This window comes from Geotrypetes seraphini, chromosome 6 (genome assembly GCF_902459505.1).
Source record: "Geotrypetes seraphini chromosome 6, aGeoSer1.1, whole genome shotgun sequence".
In the NCBI taxonomy this organism is placed as follows: domain Eukaryota; kingdom Metazoa; phylum Chordata; class Amphibia; order Gymnophiona; family Dermophiidae; genus Geotrypetes; species Geotrypetes seraphini.
In genome coordinates this window covers 135257605-135276958 of record NC_047089.1, presented here as the reverse complement: position 1 = coordinate 135276958, position 19354 = coordinate 135257605, and the positions used below count along the sequence as shown (strand labels likewise).

Below are 19354 nucleotides of genomic sequence, written 5' to 3'. Positions count from 1 at the left end.
CCGGATGATCTCGGGACTCAAGGATCTTCCATACGAAGAACGGCTTGAAAAATTACAGCTATACTCGCTCGAGGAGCGCTGAGAGAGGGGGGACATGATCGAGATGTTTAAGTATCTTACGGGCCGCATCGAGGTGGAGGAAGATATCTTCTTTTTCAGGGGTCCCACGACAACAAGAGGGCATCCATGGAAAATCAGGGGCGGGAAACTACGAGGTGACACCAGGAAATTCTTTTTCACTGAAAGGGTGGTTGATCGCTGGAATAGTCTTCCACTACAGGTGATTGAGGCGAGCAGCGTGCCTGATTTTAAGGCCAAAAGGGATCGGCACATGGGATCTATTCACAGGGCAAAGGTAGGGGAGGGACATTAGGGTGGGCAGACTAGATGGGCCGTGGCCCTTATCTGCCATCTATTTCTATGTTTCTCCTACCGGGAGCAGATTCTGGGACCTTACCAATTCTACCACAGTAACAACTTGGACCTATGAGTGTCTTACTCTGCATACCTGTCATCCATCTCATCGGACTGCAGTTGCCTGATATTACACTTGCTTGCTGCTTTCCTGGACTGTGCAATAAAAATCTTAAAACCATTTTTCACTTTGTGCTTATTTATATTGTGTAGCAGCCAGGTATTAGTGTTTCCTTAATAAACACCACTTCAGCTACTTGGTCACATTGACCTTTATCCATGAGGCCCAGGCTGCAAAGGGGGGGGGGGAGTAGCTGGTATGTCTCCTGCCTCACAGCCTGCAACTAGCATAATATTTGATAGCATGAGATTATATGAGAGGATGAACCAGGTGCCTTAACTTGGTGGCTTCTTTCATTCAATTTCCTACCCTGACAGCTTGAGATATGCTGAACTGCAGCCGATTAGGCATACTTTGAGCTTTTTGTTATAGAGCCACAAGCATGCTGATGCTACTGCCCAAAGGATGCCTAAACAGCACAGTATAATCCAATTAGAATTGCTATGATTTTATGGCTGATTCTGTAGCACAGCAGTTAGAATGAAGGCTGGGGTGTGAGCCTGGTCTGGGTTCGACTTCCTCATGTCCTTCAGCTGACAAAATACTCATTTTAATAAAAATGACAAGCTACAGACCAATCACATCTAATTTTCATCTCAAACAGCACAACATTAGCAATACTAGAAAACAATCTATTCCAAAAGTTGAGTTTGCATTTGATACAAAACAGTAGTATTTTAATCCATGTCACATTTATTGAACCTGTCTTGAGATTCTAGCTTTTGGGATAATGAAAGCAGTGCTTTAAGCCATTGAGCTACCAGTCTTTTGTCTCAGCTAACTGTGAGATGATAGCTAAGCAGATCACTAAGCTATGATATGACAGGGGAGTCAGAGAAACTGGAGTGGAAGATGCTGTATGTAGCTCAATGACTAAAAGTGCTGTACTGATCTTCCAGAGGTTGTGAGTTCAACTCCCAGCCCATCTTTTACTTGTGGCATTCTACTTTGCAGGTGCACTTTGATAATGTCACAATAAGGTCATCATTGTACAGCTGCATACCTCCATTTGCAATGAACTAGAAGCCATGTTCAGGTCTGCTTGGCCAATTGAAGTTATGGGCTTTCTGTTTGCTTTGAGGAATGAGCTAATTGTAGCAATTTTTCATGACAAAGAGAGTGTTATTTAGAGCAAGGAACTGGGGCTCTTTTCCCTGGAAAAGAAGAAACTTAGAGGGGACATGATAGAGACTTACAAGATCATGAAAGGCATAGAGAAAGTGGAGAAGGGATAGATTCTTCAAACTTTCAAAAACTACAAGAACGAGAGGGCATTCGGAAAAATTAAAAGGGGACAGATTCAGAACCAATGCTAGAAAGTTCTTCTTCACCAAAAGGGTGGTAGACACCTGGTATGCGCTTCCAGAGGGTGTGATAGGACAGAGCACGGTATTGGGGTTCAAGAAGGGATTAGATAATATCCTGAAGGAAAAGGGGATAGAAGGGTATAGATAGAGGAATACTATACAGGTTCTGGACCTGATGGGCCGCCGCGTGAGTGGACTGCTGACCCAGCAGAGGCAATGCTTATGTTCTAAAAACCTCTCTCAAATAACGTCTGTGGGATGCCCAGCGAAAGCTGATTGGATGACCTAAATAGCATGTATCATGCTAAAGCCTTTCTGGAGCTTAAACCACTTATATTGGAAGCCTATATGGAGCTCAAAGTCCTATGCTTTACACTTCTTATAGGAGCTAATGATACTATTGCTGTACAAGTTTCTGTGTAGCATAGGAGTTAAGCTTCCCCCCTTCCATGCTGATGTTCCCAGATCAACTCCCACTGAAACTAATATATTATAAATATCCTTTTAAACATGGTATACTGTGTTTTTATTATCCTTTTAATGATGGTATACTTTGGGTTAATTATGTTAATGCTCACAGTCCTGAAATAATGATAACAAATCATTAAAAACCACCTTTTTATACATGAACATCGTAGAGACGTCTATGTGGCGTCTATATGGGTTTTTTGGGAACGCGTGCCTAATAGATGCCTAAGATACGCTTAGTGCATTAGATGTCTATACGATGCCTAAATAGTGCCTAAATAATGCTGATTGCCACTTGCGCCATATGAACGTCTAAAGCACGTTTAAAGTTAGGCACACTTTACAGAATCTAGGCCTTAACATCCACACAAACAAACAGTACCACAAGTATTGTTCTAGTTGCACAAGGAGGGACTGCATAGCAGTTGTTTTCACACAGAATTTCATTGTAGCTGGACTCCTGCATAGCAGATTAACAAGAGACAGACCAATGACCATGGTGAGAGTCCACATTAGTTGAAGGAGTTTCTCGTTGCATAAAGCAGCAGATGCAAGATTGGCCTACGAGGACAAGACAGAGGTACACTAGCTATCAACTAGAAATAGATATGACCTTGAATACTGCAGCAGGTGAGAAAGGTTCAAAGGAGTAAAAAACTAAACGGTGGAAGTATGGGATGGTGAGAGAGAACGAGGGGTAGGGTTGGGGATATTAGAACCATAGCAAGAGAAGAAAGATAGGAGGGGGGGTCTGACAAACAAAGAGGCAAAGAAATTTAAAGGGAAGAAAGCTGGGTGAAGGGAATGGGCATGCAAGCAGGGGAGAGGCTAGGTTAAAAAAGATACAGATAGGGAAAAATAGGGAGAAAGTGATGTCTACTGAAACATACAAGTTAATTTATTATTACTGTACCTGAGTCTTTTCTCTTTCATGTTCTTGATAAAGCTGTTGCATTCTGGAAGCCCACTTTCTTTCCTAAAATAAATATGAAACCAATTCAGCAGACTCAAAGATCTGATTTAAAATTATTTTTCTTTGTCTTAGACAATTCCATCAGAGATTGAGGAAGATATACGAGGGCTGTTCAAAAAGTATCAGACCTTTATTCATAAAAAAATACTCGTATTCAGACACAACAATCTTATACTAATCTCCTTCAAAGTAGTCCCCTTGGCCTGCCACACACTTCTTCCAATGGTTCTGCCACTGTTGGAAGCAGTGCTGGAATGCCTCTTTTGAGATTGCTCACAACTTGTCCATCAGATTCTGCATGATGTCTTCTCTTGACTGAAATCTGGTCCCTTTCAGGGGCATTTTCAGCTTGGGGAAAAGCCAGAAGTCACACGGAGCCATGTCGGGAGAATAGGGAGCCTGAGGAATCACAGGTGTGTTGTGTTTGGCCAGGAAACTCTGTATCAAATGTGAAGAATGGGCAGGTCTGTTATCGTGATGGAGCTGCCAATTGCCTGCTGCCCACAGGCCACTTGCATTGCACAGCGTTACGAAGGCGAAGCAGAACCTCTTGGTAGTACCCCTTGGTGATTCGACAATTCTGCATCACCAGGGTCCTCACTTGGTCAATGACTATCTCATTTCTGGATGTTGAGGGCCTCCACTTATGTGCGGCCATGTCTGAAGCAGTTGTACCACTCCTTTATCTGTGTGGTGCCCATTGATTCGTCCCCGAAGACCTGTTGAATCTTGCGGATCATTTCCACTTGGGAATCACCAAGCTTTACACAAAATTTAATACAGTAGCGTTGTTCAACTTTTTCTGTCATTTTGTATAAAATGAAAATCGAACGGCGTTCACTTACACTTCCTCACTCATCAGCTGTCTGCCGGTGAATGACAGCTTCTTTAGGCAGAAAAAAATTCCAGCATGCACATTAGGGTCGCCTACATTTGTGCAACCAAACCACACCTCCCTAGCTTTATTTGTTTACGGAAGAAAAATTAAGGTCTGATACTTTTTGAACAGCCCTCGTATGTCATGAAAAACTTGCAGCTGTATATAACAGGTTATGGCTAGGGTAGGCAATTCCGGTCCTTGAGAGCCAGAGCCAGGTCAGGTTTTCAGGATAGCCACAATAAATATGCGTAAGATAGATTTGCAGTTGCTTCAGTAACTGGTCAAGCCACTAACCTATAGCTTAAAGAAAGGGAATCTTGGAGACTCACTAATGTGTTTACATCAAAGTATTATTAAAAAAAAACAAAAACCCAAAACATTAACTACCAGTGAAAGTCAAGTTAAAATAATACAGAATATAGAGTGGGATAGTGTTTTGCTGTAAAATGAGGTTGAGAGAATAAAACTGGCCTCAATGAGGGGGGTTGTCAATATTTTAAAAGATATTGTAGAAAGGTAGTTGTAAATGTACATTACGGACCTAACACATATTATTTGCCTCAAAACATAAGTTAAAGAGAAATAACATGCTTATAACAATACAAGTTAATATTAAGAGAGTACCGCAGGATACCTGGTAATGAAAAATTCCTATTACTGTCCTGGAAGCATTTGGCTGCAAAGTCATGGCCCAATGCTCCTGGGCCACTTTTTAAAGAGGCCAAGCTGACGAATTATCCCTCTTTTGTTAACTTCTCCTAATCCCTTCTCGCCTGAGTGGTCTATTGGGAAGGGTTAGGAGAGATCCCTAGTTATTCCCACCCCTTTCAGGTGCCGATTTCAAAATGCGCAAGTGATCCATAGTGGTTGTCTCAAGGTAATGTTGTCTGTTAGGGATCAAGGTGTCTCTAGCAGCAATACCACAACATATCAATATAATAGCCTTACTGGGTCAGATCAATGGTCCATCTAGCCCAGTATCTTGTTTCCAATAGAGCCCAATCCAGGTCACAAATACTCAGAAGAAACCCAAAAGTAGCAATATTCCATGCTACCTCAAGGTTTTTCTCATGTTTGTCTCAATAGCAGACTATGGACCCTTCCTCCAGAAACTTGTCCAAATGTTTTTTTTAAAAGATATGCTAACCACTGTTACCAGATCCTCTGACGAGTTCAAGTGCTTAATTATGATGATGATAAAGCGTATGGAACTCCTCTCATATGAGGAAAGACAAAAAAGGTTAGTGCTCTTCAGTTGGAAAAGAGACGGCTGAGGAGAGAGATGATTTAAGTCTACAAAATCTTGACTGGAGTAGAACGGGTAGAAGTGAATTGATTTTTTACTCCGGCAAAAATTACAAAGACTAGGGGACACTCAGAGTTACAGGAAAATACTTTTAAAACCAATAGGAAGAGGAAAGGCTGATGGGGGAGGAGCTTTACCAAGATGGCTTCCTAAAGGAGTTCAGCAGAATACCGTCATGGCTTTTTGCTTTATCTGATGGTGAAAAGGAAATCTAAGACCTGGGTTTTTCCTTCTGAACCCGGGTCTGTGACACAATAGCCTGGCCCAATGGATGCTTTTGTATAATGCGGCTCTGGAACGAAACCGGATGAGAAGTCCTCAGCCGGAAGAGAGAGTAGAATGGGAAACTCTCGAGCTTCCCTTGAGGCTATCAGCCACTCTCCAGAGGAGCGGAGAATGCCGGAACAGCCCCTTCCCTGACTGGTATCGTTCGATATCAGCAATGTCTGAAAGCTGTGAGAAAAGAGAAGACTTTGCAGCATAAAGGATTTCCACCATCTCAGCATTGTGTTTGTCATTGAGCGAAGTCTTGGAGTCGGCTGGTGACTCGCAGAAACCTTCTCAGACTGAATTGCTTTCAGGTACTGTAAAAATTAAAACTTTCAAATGACTTTTTCAATCTCCCCTGTAATTGACCTAAATTTGATATGGGAAGCCATTTCAATGTTACAAATTTCTTTGGGAACTCAGATTCAAACTTTAACTATTCATTGTTCTGGCTTACTATCGGAGACTTCAAAATTGCAACACAGAGTGGGAAAACTGAAAACTAAAGTTCTGGAGCAAGAAAATATACTAGAACCACAAAATCATCTCCTAATAAAATATAATGGAAATATTAACTATAAACTAGAGACATTGGAAAATGTAACAAGGAGACAAAATCTCAGATTAATTAATTTTTCTAAGCTATCAACTATGTCAAAGCAATCGCCGACAAACTGAACACATTTCCTGCGTCTGCATTTACCGAAGAGGATATATCCAATATATCAGAAGCAAACAGGCTATACACAGGAAATGAAGATGGGAAACTGAGAGGGTCGACGGTCAGCCTAGAAGAAGTATGCAGACAGATTGATAGGCTTAAAATGATAAATCCCCGGAACCGGACAGCATCCAGCCGAGGGTATTCAAGGAACTGAAAGGGGTTATAGCTGAACTGCTTTAACTAATAGCAAATCTGTCGATCAAATCAGGAAATATTCCGGAAGACTGGAAAGTGGTGAATGTTACGCTGATCTTCCAGAAAGATTCAAGGGGAGATCCAGGAAACTACAGACCGGTGAGTCTGACTTCAGTACCGGGAAAGATAGTAGAGGCACTGATAAAGGACCGCATCATTGATCACCTTAACGGACACAAACTGATGAGGACCAGTCAGCACGGCTTCAGCAAAGGAAGATCTTGCTTGACAAACTTACTGCACTTCTTCGAGGGAGTAAATAGGCAGATAGACAAGGGTGACCCAGCCGACATCATAAATCTACATTTTCAGAAGGCGTTCGACAAGGTCTTGCATGAACGTCTACTTCGAAAAATTGTGAGACATGGAATTGAGAGTGATAATACTCACATGGATTAAAAACTGGTTGGCGGATAGGAAAGAGAGATTGGGGGTAAACAGGCAATACTCGGACTGGAAAAGCGTTACGAGTGGAGTGTCGCAGGGTTCGGTGCTCGGTTCCGTGCTCTTCAACATATTTATAAATGACTTAGAAATTGGCACAATGAGTAAGGTGATTAAATTTGCGGATGATACAAAGTTATTCAGAGTAGTGAGGACACAGAAGGATTGTGAAGTCCTACAACGAGACATAAAACATACTCGAGGAATGGCTGCGAAATGGCAAATGAGGTTCAACATGGATAAGTGCAAGGTGATGCATGTCGGTAACAAAAATCATATGCACAAATACAGGATGTCCGGTGCTATACTCGGAGAGAGCCCCCAGGAAAGAGATTTGGGAGTACTTGTAGACAAGTGAATGAAACCGTCCAGGCAATGTGTGGCGGCGGTGATAAGGGTGAACAAAATGCTAGGAATGATTAAGAAGGTGATCACGAACAGATCTGAGAAGGTTATCATGCCGCTGTACCAGGCTATGGTATGCCCCCACCTGGAATACTGCGTCCAACACTGGTCGCCGTACATGAAAAAGGACATAGCACTACTTGAAAGGGTCCAGAGAAGAACGACAAAAATGGTTAAGGGACTGGAGGAGTTGCCATACAATGAGAGGCTAGAGAAACTGGGTCTCTTCTCCCTTGAAAAGAGGAGACAGAGGGGACATGATCGAAACATTCAAGATATTGAAGGGAATTGACTTAGTAGAGAAAGAGAGACGATTCACCCTCTCCAAGGTGGAGAGAACAAGTTAAAAGGCGCTAAAGTTAAAAGGAGATAGATTCCGTACAAACGTAAGGAAGTTCTTCTTCACCCAGAGAGTGGTAGAAATCTGGAACACTCTTCCAGAGGCTGTTACAGGGGAAAGCACCTTCAGGGATTCAAGAAAAGGTTAGATAAGTTCCTGCTGGACCAGAACATACGCAGGTAAGGCTAGACTCAAATAGGGCACTGGTCTTTGACCTAAGGGCCACCGCGTGAGTGGACTGCTGGGCTCGATGGACCACTGGTCTGACCCAGCAGCGGCAACTCTTATGTTCTTATGTTGGCTCTTGATTTGTTCAAGAGATATTTTTCAGAGATATTGAAAGTTCCAGAAACATCATATCCTCCAATCTCAAAGATTTACTATCTCTCTTTGGGAAAGAAGAAATTACTGTATATACTCGAATGTAAGTCGATCAGAATATAAGTCGAGACCTCCATTTTTCCCCCCAAAAGGAGGAAAAATAGTTGACTCAAATATAAGTCGGGCAGCTTAATATTCAAGTGTCCTGCCCTGCCAAGTTCTGCACTCACCCCTCCTCCCTGCTAAGTTCTGCACCCAGCCCCCTTCCCTCCCTTCCCTGCCCTCAGTCCCATTCCCTACCAAGCTGTGAACCAAGCCCCCTTCCCTACCAGGCTCTGAACACTGTCCCACCTTCCTTCCCTGTACCCTCTTCCCCCTAAAAAGAGTCAACCTTATCAGTGATGTCACAATGGCTTGTCCCATACTCCCCACTGCCCTCTAACCCGGACAGATTAACCCTTCCCCTTAACTTAAACCACCTAGTGGTAGGCTGGGAAGGAGGGATCCCTCCCATCTCCTGCCCCAACCAACACTAATAATTACCACCCTCCCTCCCTCGCATACCTGTTCCTGGTGGTCCAGCATGTATCCCACCTGAAATTCTCCTTTGTAAAGGTAGTAGCCAGAAATGCACCTGGGCCGGCATGCAGGAGCGAGCTTTTCGTGCTGCCGGACGGCCCTGCACCGCTCCTTGATAGGCTGCTGTGAGAACCACGAATCCCGCAAGAACTTGCGGCAGCCTATCAAGGAGCGGTGCAGGGCCGGCCAGCAGCACGAAAAGCTCGCTCTTGCGTGCCGGCCCAGAAGCGCCACTGGCTACTACATTTACAATCTTTGGGAGGATTTTAGAACAGGATACACGCTGGACAACCAGGGAACAGGTATGCGAGGAAGGGTGGTAATTATTAGTGTCAGCCAGGGCAGGAGATGGGAAGGATCCCTCCTGTCCCGGCCTAAGGCAGGCCTGCAGGAAGTCCGGGAGGGTTTTGGGTGGTCACTGGGGGATGACCTGAATATAAACTGGGACCCCCTTTTTGGGCCAATTTTTTGGCCCAAAAATCCCAGTTTATATTCAAGTATATATGGTAATGGAAGATCAGCAAGATCTAGTAGTAGATGCTTTAGATCTAACAAATATATTAGAAAGATCAGATATAGAACCAGTTTTAACTGCTATGTGGTTTGTTCAATTAGCGCTAGACTCAGATAGAGAATGGTTATTAAGAATGTTCTTTAAACATAAAGATAAATTGTTTATGAGTTATAAAATCAGAATGTACCCAGATGTATCCAGAATTACACAGAAAAAGAGGAAGCAATTTCTATTATTACGACCTCAGGTCTTAAAACTGGGTGCAACATTTGTCCTTAGACTCAGACTCTCAGTTCCTGATACCCACGACTCCAACTCCAGTACCCCAAATTGTCTCCAACTCTGACTCCAAAGCCCTGCCTTAGACTTCCCTATAAATGTTTGGTTAATCTTCAAGCTTTCCAGGTTTATTTTGAGTAAAGAGGTGATTTCGGCTAGTACACCTATTAACATACAAGAATGGACGGCGTTCTGGGGAAAAAGCAAGTACTACAGAAGGGATGGACTACACCTCAACAAGGAAGGAGCAAGAGTTTTGGCAGGCAACATGAAGAAGGCAGTCGAGAAGGCTTTAAACTGAAAGATAGGGGAAAGCCGACAGTCGACCACCGGTCGATGGCACGGATAGCAGGATGCCCTGACGAAGAAGCAAAGGACAACTACTCCTACACAAGAGAAGACGACCTCACAGCCAATAAGGGAGAAAAAGCAGGAAGGGACAACTCAGACACAGGAGGGGACGACCACACAGCAAACAAGGGTGATAACACAGGAGCAGTAAAGGATACCGTAATTGAAACTACAGGGACGGCCAAGAGTAGAAGGTCCAAAAAGGTAACACGAAGGGAACTTAGATGTATGTATACGAATGCTAGAAGTCTAGGTAACAAAATGGGGGAACTAGAGACAATAGCAAGACATGACATATTGGATATCATTGGCATAACAGAAACATGGTGGAATGAAGAAAACAAATGGGACACAGTACTACAGGGATACAAACTGTATAGAAGAGATCGAGTAGGGCAGAAAGGTGGAGGTATTGCTCTATATGTTAAGGAGGGAATAGATTCTGTTGAAATGGTTACAACAGAAATAAAAGAGAAGCTTGAGTCACTCTGGATCAAAATTCCTGGTCAATATGGCGCAGATACGAAAATTGGCCTTTACTATCGTCCACCAGGACAGGCGGAGGAAACTGACTAAGAAATGATGGAGGAAATCAAACAAGAATGCAAGACAGGCAATATAATTATATTGGGAGACTTCAATTTCCCAGGGATAGACTGGAAACTAGCAACCTCCAACTGCGGCAAGGAGGCCAAGTTCCTGGAGGTGCTAGGGGATTGCTTCCTGGAACAAATGGTAAAAGAGCCGACAAGAGGCAACGCCACCTTGGACTTGGTCCTAAATGGCCTCACGGGACCGATAACAGAAGTGGAAGTCATGGTTCCACTGGGAACGAGTGATCACAATGTAATCAACTTTAAACTTGACATCGGGAAAGGGAAACATGCCAAAACCTTAACCACCACCTTGAACTTTAAAAAGGGTAAATACGATAGCATGAGAGCCATGGTAGAAAAACGACTCGAGAAGATGGTGGACAAACTTGAAACGGTTGATCAGGCATGGACCCTACTGAAAAATACTATCACAGAAGCACAAGATCTCTACATTCCGAGGATTTCCAAAGATCGGAGAACAAAGAGCAAAAGAGAACCGGCATGGCTTACCATACAGGTGAAGGAAGCCATAAAAGAAAAGAAGGACTCTTTCAAAAAATGGAAATGCATAAAGACAACCGAAGCCTGGAACAAACATAAAGATGATCAGAAGAAATGTCACAAGGCGGTGAGGGATGCAAAACAGGAATATGAGGAAAAAATAGCCCAGGAGGCCAAAAACTTCAAGCCCTTCTTTAGATACGTGAAAGGGAAAAAACCTGCAAAAGAGGCAGTGGGACCCCTGGACGACCAGGGAAGAAAAGGGTACATCAAGGAAGATAAACAAATCGCAGACAAACTAAATTCCTTCTTTGCGTCCGTTTTTACGAAGGAGGACACCTCAACAATACCTGAAGCGGAGAAAGTGTTTGCAGGAGAAATAGAAGACAGCCTCACCACAGTTGAAGTGGACTTAGACCAGATATACTATCAGATCGACAAACTTAAAAGTGACAAATCACCTGGACCGGATGGGATTCATCTGAGAGTCTTAAAGGAATTGAAGGTTGAAATCGGAGAGTTATTGCAAAAACTTGCAAATCTGACAATCAGAACTGGACAGATACCGGACGACTGGAGGATAGCGAACGTCACCCCAATTTTCAAAAAAGGATCGAGAGGGGAACCGGGCAACTATAGACCTGTGAGTCTTACGTCTGTCCCTGGCAAGATGGTTGAAGCACTGATCAAGGATAGCATAGTCCGGCACTTGGACGCACACGACTTGATGAAACCCAGTCAACATGGATTCAGGAAAGGGAAATCATGTTTGACGAATTTACTCCAATTTTTTGAGACCGTGAACGAGCAAATTGATAGTGGGAAGCCGGTGGACATAATATACTTGGACTTCCAGAAAGCGTTCGACAAAGTTCCACATGAAAGACTTCTCAGGAAACTACAAAGCCATGGCATAGAGGTGGATATACAAAGATGGATAGGCAAATGGCTGGAAAACTGAAAGCAGAGAGTGGGCATAAATGGGAAGTTCTCCGACTGGGAGAAAGTGACTAGTGGTGTACCCCAGGGCTCGGTACTTGGGCCGATCCTTTTTAATATTTATATCAATGACCTGGAGGAAGGAACATCCAGTGAGATCATCAAGTTTGCAGACGATACAAAACTATGCCAGGCAATCAGATCGCAGGAGGATAGAGAGAAACTCCAGAGTGACTTGTGTCGGTTAGAAACATGGGCGGAGAAATGGCAGATGAAGTTCAATGTGGAGAAATGCAAGGTAATGCATTTAGGCAATAAGAATAAGGAATACGAGTATACAATGTCAGGTGCAACTCTGGGGAGGAGTGAACAAGAAAAGGACCTGGGTGTACTGATAGATAGGACCCTGAAGCCGTCGGCACAATGCGCGGCAGCGGCAAAGAAGGCAAATAGAATGTTGGGCATGATAAAGAAAGAAATCTCGAGTAGATCGGAGAAAGTTATAATGCCGCTTTATAGGGCAATGGTCAGACCACACTTGGAATACTGCATCCAACATTGGTCTCCCTACCTAAAGAAGGATATAAAACTGCTGGAGAGGGTGCAGAGACGAGCAACAAAACTGGTGAAGGGTATGGAGAAACTGGAATACGAGGACAGACTTATAACACTAGGATTGTTCTCCCTTGAGAAAAGGAGACTGCGTGGGGATATGATCGAGACCTTCAAAATACTGAAAGGAATCGACAAAATAGAGCAGAGAAGATTATTTACATTGTCCAATTTGACACGGACTAGAGGACATGTAATGAAGCTAAGGGGGGACAGATTCAGGACTAATGTCAGGAAGTTCTGCTTCACCCAGAGAGTGGTTGACACCTGGAATGCCCTCCCAGAGGAGATTATGGCGGAATCGACCGTCCTAGGCTTCAAGAGCAAACTAGATGCATATCTCCTTAAGAGAGGCATATAAGGATATGGTGGACTATAAATTACGCCAGGTGTACACCTGGCAGGGCCTCCGCGTGTGCGGATCGCCGGACTTGATGGACCGAAGGTCTGATCCGGAGAAGGCAGTTCTTATGTTCTTATGTTCTTATAATGATGTTAGTAATTGGAAAACCAGGCCTACTTCAGGACAGATTATCTTTTTTCCTTTAATAATTATTGAAAACAATTTTCTCCGTTATATTCTTGTGCTACCTCCCTTCAAGATAGTGGACTAGTTAACAGTATTAACAAAGCTAAGATAAACTGTATTGCCTTATTTTATATTTTTCCTTTTTTGCTTCTTAATCTGTTGATACTATATTTTCCAAATGATTGTTGTGATCATGAAAAATTGAAATTCTAATAAATAAATAACCAATAGGAGGAAATATTTTTTCAGTCAGAGAATATAGTTAAGCTCTGGAATGACTTGCCAGAGGTTGCGATAAGAGCGGATTGCATAGCTGGTTTTAAGAAGGGTTTGGACAAAATCCTGGAGGAAAAGTCCAGTCTGTTATTGAGAAAGACAGGGAAAGACAGTGCTCGCCCTAGATCGGTAGCACGGAATGTTGCTACTCCTTGGGTTTTGGTCAGGTACTAGTGAGCTGGATTGGCAACTGTGAGAACGGGTTACTGAGCTTGATGGACCTTTGGCCTGACCCAGTAAGGCTATTCTTAAGTTCTTATTGAGTGAAAAAAATACTTTCTCCATGTAACCTCATATATCCCCCCTTTTATCAAGACACACTGCCAAGCAACACAAGCTAAATGCCAAGCAGCCCATTCTAATCCTATTGGCGGCTCGACATTTAGCTTGCACTGCTCAGCAGCAGCTTGATAAAAGTGAGGGGGAGGGGGGAATAGTGTTACCCTAGTCTTTGTAATTTTGAAATCGATTTAATTTTACCCATTCTACACCACTCAGAATTTTGTAGACCTCAATCATATCCCCTTTCAGCTATTTCTTTTCCAAGATGAAGAGCCGTAACCTCTTTAGCCTTTACTCATATGAGAGAAGTTACATCCCTTTTATCATGATCTGTGAGATGAAAATCATTTGTTGCAAGATAATAGAGAAGAATTCTCCTAACATCTAGCATGCCAAAATCTTTGATCTTTGTCTTCAAACCCATGGCCAGGATTGCGGGCAGTCATATAGCCTGTGCTATGGGGAGCCAGGACAACCTACTGCATCAGCCCAAACTGCACAATCTGCTTGAGGTAGAAAAATACTGAGTGTCGGCAGTCGGCAGTCTACACTATTCATTATACTGATGATATCATCTGTTGGTCAGGAAGGGACACAAACCAATCATTTGGAGTGATATGGCAGGATGAAAAATAAATATTATTAGGATACCACCATCACTGGAAACCACTAAACACGGTGCCTTTTAATTTATGGCCCAATTGTAATTTGTGCTGAACTATCTTCCAAAAAAATTAAAATAGACATTAAAAACCTGGCTCTTTCAGGACACTTATGGTAATTGATTGGACTGGAGCCAGGAAGAATTGAGTGACTGCCTTGTAAAACTGTCTTTCTTTTTGTTGGTTGAATGCTGGCTTTATTATCTGAGACTGTGTAGTTCCTTTCTATTAAGTGCTTTAGCCCAGTGTTTTTCAACCTTTTTTGGGCAAAGGCACACTTGTTTCATGAAAAAAATCACGAGGCACACCACCATTAGAAAATGTTAAAAAATTTAACTCTGTGCCTATATTGACTATATATAAAGTAATTCTCTTGAATAGGAATCAAATAAACACAAAGAAAGTATTTTATAATGCTGCCACCGCCAACAACACCGTTGGCGGCGGTGGCACTCAAGTGGCTAAAGAGCCGCAGTTTGCCGGCCTAGGGACAACACTGGAGGGTGGCCAGCTGTGCACCCCCTTGGGACGTAAACCCGGGGTGGGGCAGACCGCCCCCCCCCCACCCTGGTATGCCACTATCTGTACCTCACTCCCTCCCTATGACCAAAAATTCTCCTTTCTTCTATTCCCCATGTACACAACCATCTCTTTCCCTCCCTTCCTCTCTCCAAAGTCCATGCCTTCTGTGTCCAAACACTCATTCCCTCCCCCACCTCAGCATCTCTTTCTCTCCCTTCCTCTCTCCCAAGTCCATTTCTTCTGTGTCCAAAAACGCATTCCCTCCCCCACCTCAGCATCTCTTTCCCTCCCTTCCTCTCTCCCAAGTCCATTTCTTCTGTGTCCAAAAACGCATTCCCTCCCCCACCTCAGCATCTCTTTCCCTCCCTTCCTCTCTCCTTCCCTTTCTCTCTCCCAAGTCCATTTCTTCTGTGTCCAAAAACGCATTCCCTCCCCCACCTCAGCATCTCTTTCCCTCCCTTCCTTTCTCCCAAGTTCATGCCTTGTGTCCAAAACGCACTCCCTCCCCCCTTTTGTGTTCCGTGTTTGCCTACCAGCCCATCTTTGCAACTTTCTCAGCAAAACGAAGCTCAAGCCGCGAGGCTTGTCTTCTGCTTCCTGCCTGCTTTGCTTAAGCCCTCCCTCCGACGTCAGCGCTGACATCGGGGAACACTTGCGATCGGCTATATGTTAGCTGCAGGGCAGGCAGGAACAGAAGACGAGCCTCGCGGCTCGAGATGTAATGAACTCCGCGGGTCCCCCGTCCAGCTCTCTCCTGTCCACGTGGGGCGGACCGCCCCTCTCCCTAGACTGGTGGTACTGCCCTGATGGCGGCCCTGACCGTACGGCACACCAGGCAACATCTCGCGGCACACTAGTGTGCCACGGAACAGCGGTTGAAAAACACTGCTTTAGCCTATAAAATTGCTTTGTCCTACTTGGTCAGTTAAGGTGGTAAAGCAAGTTCCCAATAAATACAAAAGTGCTATAACCAGAGAAGTTTAAAGAATGGTAGAAGGAGATTGGACTGGTTGAGGGAGACTCTTGTGAAGAAGGGATTGGCAAAAGGGTTGGGAAGGGTTGCAATAGTAGACTAGAGATGGTATGAATTATTGGAACTAGATGTGAGTGAGGGTTAGTTAGTCAGTTAATGGGAATACAGAATAGATGAGATGGTTAATTAAGGCAAAGAGTTACCCCATTTATGATAACTATCTAGATTTGTGGTGGGGTTCTTGAGAGTTGAGGAATTTTAGAGTCTGTAAGTCTTAATATATGACTAGGCGATGTTATGCTAGCATCATACAAAAGTCTCCCTTTTCTTGTTTTGTACCTGTGTGTTGTTCTGATGTGATGTTACGCACTTAAGTTTTATACCAATTAAGCTTTGGCTAGAATTTATCATTATCATTTATTAAAACAGTTTGTAAATGAAATATTGAGAAAACCCACCTGTTTGTCAAGAAATTCTTTCAAGTTTTCCTGCTGATTCTTTCTGTCTTCTTCAAATTCATAAGGTTGGCTGTCTTTCAAAGTGCCTAAGTTGGATGTAACTTGCATATTGTTCTTCTGTATCTCAATAAGATGCTAAAAGGTGATAGACTATTAAAAGCTCAGCAAATACTCAAACATTATATCAAAGAGCTATAATATTAAATTTTTTAGTGCTATTGCTATTTACTGAGTCCAATAACAGGGGTGCAGATCACAAACAAGCTGGATAAAAAAGAAAGTAACGAAAACCAGTGCTATCCTGATTAAAGATAAGAAGCTGATACATTGTAGGACTTGGAACTGGATAACCATGTGCTTTCTCAATGTTCTTAAAATGCTGGCCATGTTCTCACAAGCTTTAAGACAGGGATGCCCAAAAGGTCGATCACAATCGGCCAGAAGATCATAAAGGCAATGCACGTCGACCGCAGAGCCCATCCTGGGTCAAGGCAGATGACTTTATACAATGTCACCTCAGTAACAACTATCCTAGGCTCCGTGATAAACTTGTGTTGCCTTCACATTCTACCTGCTCCTGATACAGTAAACAGAAGCTCCGGGCCGACCAGCTTTCCCCTCTTCCCCCGACGTCAATTTCGACATCGGAGAGGAAGTTCCGGGCTAGCCAATCTCTGCCTGGCTGGCCTGGAACTTCCTCTCCGACATCAGAATTGACGTTGGGTGAAAAGCTGGTCGGCCTGGTGCTTCTGTTTATCGCGTCGGGAAGAAGGGAGAGCTCACAACTCGGCGGCAGGCAGCTTGGGGGCCTGTTTCCCCAATGGTGGCGGCGGTGGCTTGGGGGAGGGCGGGGAAAAATAAAGACAAAGAAAGAATGGGGGCAGGCAGGGAGACAGAAAGAAAGAAAGGGGGGACCGAGAGACAGAAAGAAAGAAAGAGGGCATGGAGAGAGAAAGACAGACAGAAAGAAAAGGGGCAGGGAGACAGAAAGACAGAAGAGGGCAGGGAGAAAGAAAGAAAGGGGAGGGGGGCAAGGAGAGAGGAAGATAAAGTTGGGGGAGGGAATGAGGTCTGGAGGAGAGGAAGCATACAGGAGGCTGAAAGAAGGGAAAAAATATTGGATGCAGAGTCAGAAGAAGAAAGTGCAACCAGAGACTCATGAAATCACCAGACAACAAAGGAAGGAAAAATGATTTTATTTTCAATTTAGTGATCAAAATGTGTCCATTTTAAGAATTTATATCTACTATCTATATTTTGCACTATGGACCTCTTTTACTAACCGCAATAGCGTTTTTTAGCGCAGGGAGCCTATGAGCGTCAAGAGCAGCACGGGGCATTTCAGCACAGCTCCCTGCACTAAAACACGCTATCGCAGTTTAGTAAAAAGGGAGGGGGTATATTTGTCTTATTTTTGTATAGTTGTTACTGAGGTGACATTGCATAAAGTCATCTGCCTTGACCTCTTTGAAAAAACCCTGGAATATAAATGATAATTGACATTTTCTCTACGTACAGTGTGCTTTGTTTTTAAAAATTCTATTGTTGATAGATCATTTTGACTTGGTCATTTTAAAAGTAGCTCATAAGCCGAAAAAGTGTGGGCACCCCTGCTTTAAGAAATATCTCATTTAAAAATCCCAAGTATTCATACAGAACCTCCTGTTACTAAAATTGTTTTTTGCCAACTACTCAATGCCAGGCTCAATGCAATTGTAGTTGTAATCTTTTCCGGATTCTTTTTGACAGACTGTCATTTTAGATTTACTTAGGATGAATCCAACAGAGGGAAGCTGTGAGGCAACAGTATGTAAATTTATTTTCTATCCTTTCAAGATCAGTTATAATTAAATGCAAAATACTGTGATTTGAAGAATTCTCCTCTCCTCTTGCTTTCTCCTGTTACTACATAAATGTCACATCAAATGCTTTCTGTTCTTAAGAGGAAATCAGGAGTACTTCACATAATTGTATAAAGATTAGTAAAATTTCTGCCCCACTTGACCTCTGTCCAATTATTTATTAAAGCAGGTAAGAATTAATTACTTGAGGCCATTGGGGATAATTTATAACTGTCTGTAATTGAGAGTACCGTATTTTCACGCATATAACGCGTGCGTTATATGTGTTTTTACAAACTGTGCATATCCTTGCGCGGTATACGCGTGAGCGCGCTATATAAAATTTTTTTTACATAGTTCCCCCCCCCCGACGCACCCCCACCCCGAAGGACCGCTCGCACGCACTCCCACCCGCACCCCCACCCTGAAGGACCGCTCGCACCCCCACAGCCTCCCGACCCCCCCCCCCCATCATGTAGAAGCTCCTACCGGTGTCCTGCTGCTTCCTCTTCCAGCGGTTCGCCCTTTCTCTAACGTCAAGCCCTCTTGCCCCGCCGACTCCCCGACACGATCGGGGCAAGAGGGAGCTCAAGCCCTCTTGCCCCTGCCAACCGCGGCACCCCCGACACGATCGGGGCAAGAGGGAGCTTAAGCCCTCTTGCCCCCCGACACGATCGGGGCAAAAGGGAGCCAAAGCCCTCTTGCCCCGCCGACTCCCCAACTCCCCGACAATATCGGGCCAGGAGGGAGCCCAAACCCTCCTGGCCACGGCGACCCCCTACCCCCACTACATTACGGGCAGGAGGGATCCCAGGCCCTCCTGCCCTCGATGCAAACCCCCCTCCCCCCAACGACCACCCCCCCAAAGAACCTCCGACCGCACCCCCCAGCCAACCCGCGACCCCCCTGGCCGACCCCCACGACACCCCCACCCCCCTTCCCCGTACCTTTGTGTAGTTGGCCGGACAGACAGGAGCCAAACCCGCCTGTCCGGCAGGCAGCCAACGACGGAATGAGGCCGGATTGGCCCATCCGTCCCAAAGCTTCGCCTACTGGTGGAGCCTAAGGCGCCTGAGCCAATCAGAATAGGCCCGGAAGCCTTAGGTCCCTCCTGGGGGCGGGACCTTGGGCACATGGTCAGGTTGGGCCCATATGCCTCAGGCCCCGCCCCCAGGAGGGACCTAAGGCTCCCTGGCCTATTCTGATTGGCCCAGGCGCCTTAGGCCCCACCAATAGGCGGAGCTTTGGGACGGATGGGCCAATCCGGCCTCATTC

General features: G+C 44.4%; 1 protein-coding gene across 5 annotated transcripts in view; it reads right to left on the bottom strand.

Annotated features, from left to right (window-relative positions):
- The window catches only part of DZIP1 (DAZ interacting zinc finger protein 1), a 585021-nt gene that overhangs the window by 196014 nt on the left and 369653 nt on the right, over positions 1-19354 (bottom strand). For all 5 annotated transcript variants that reach the window (XM_033947541.1, XM_033947540.1, XM_033947539.1 and 2 more), the window contains 2 exons: positions 16239-16373; positions 3224-3286 (listed from right to left, as the gene is read on the bottom strand). In XM_033947541.1, the coding sequence (XP_033803432.1) occupies positions 3224-3286; positions 16239-16373 (198 nt within the window). The remainder of the gene's footprint in view (positions 1-3223; positions 3287-16238; positions 16374-19354) is intronic.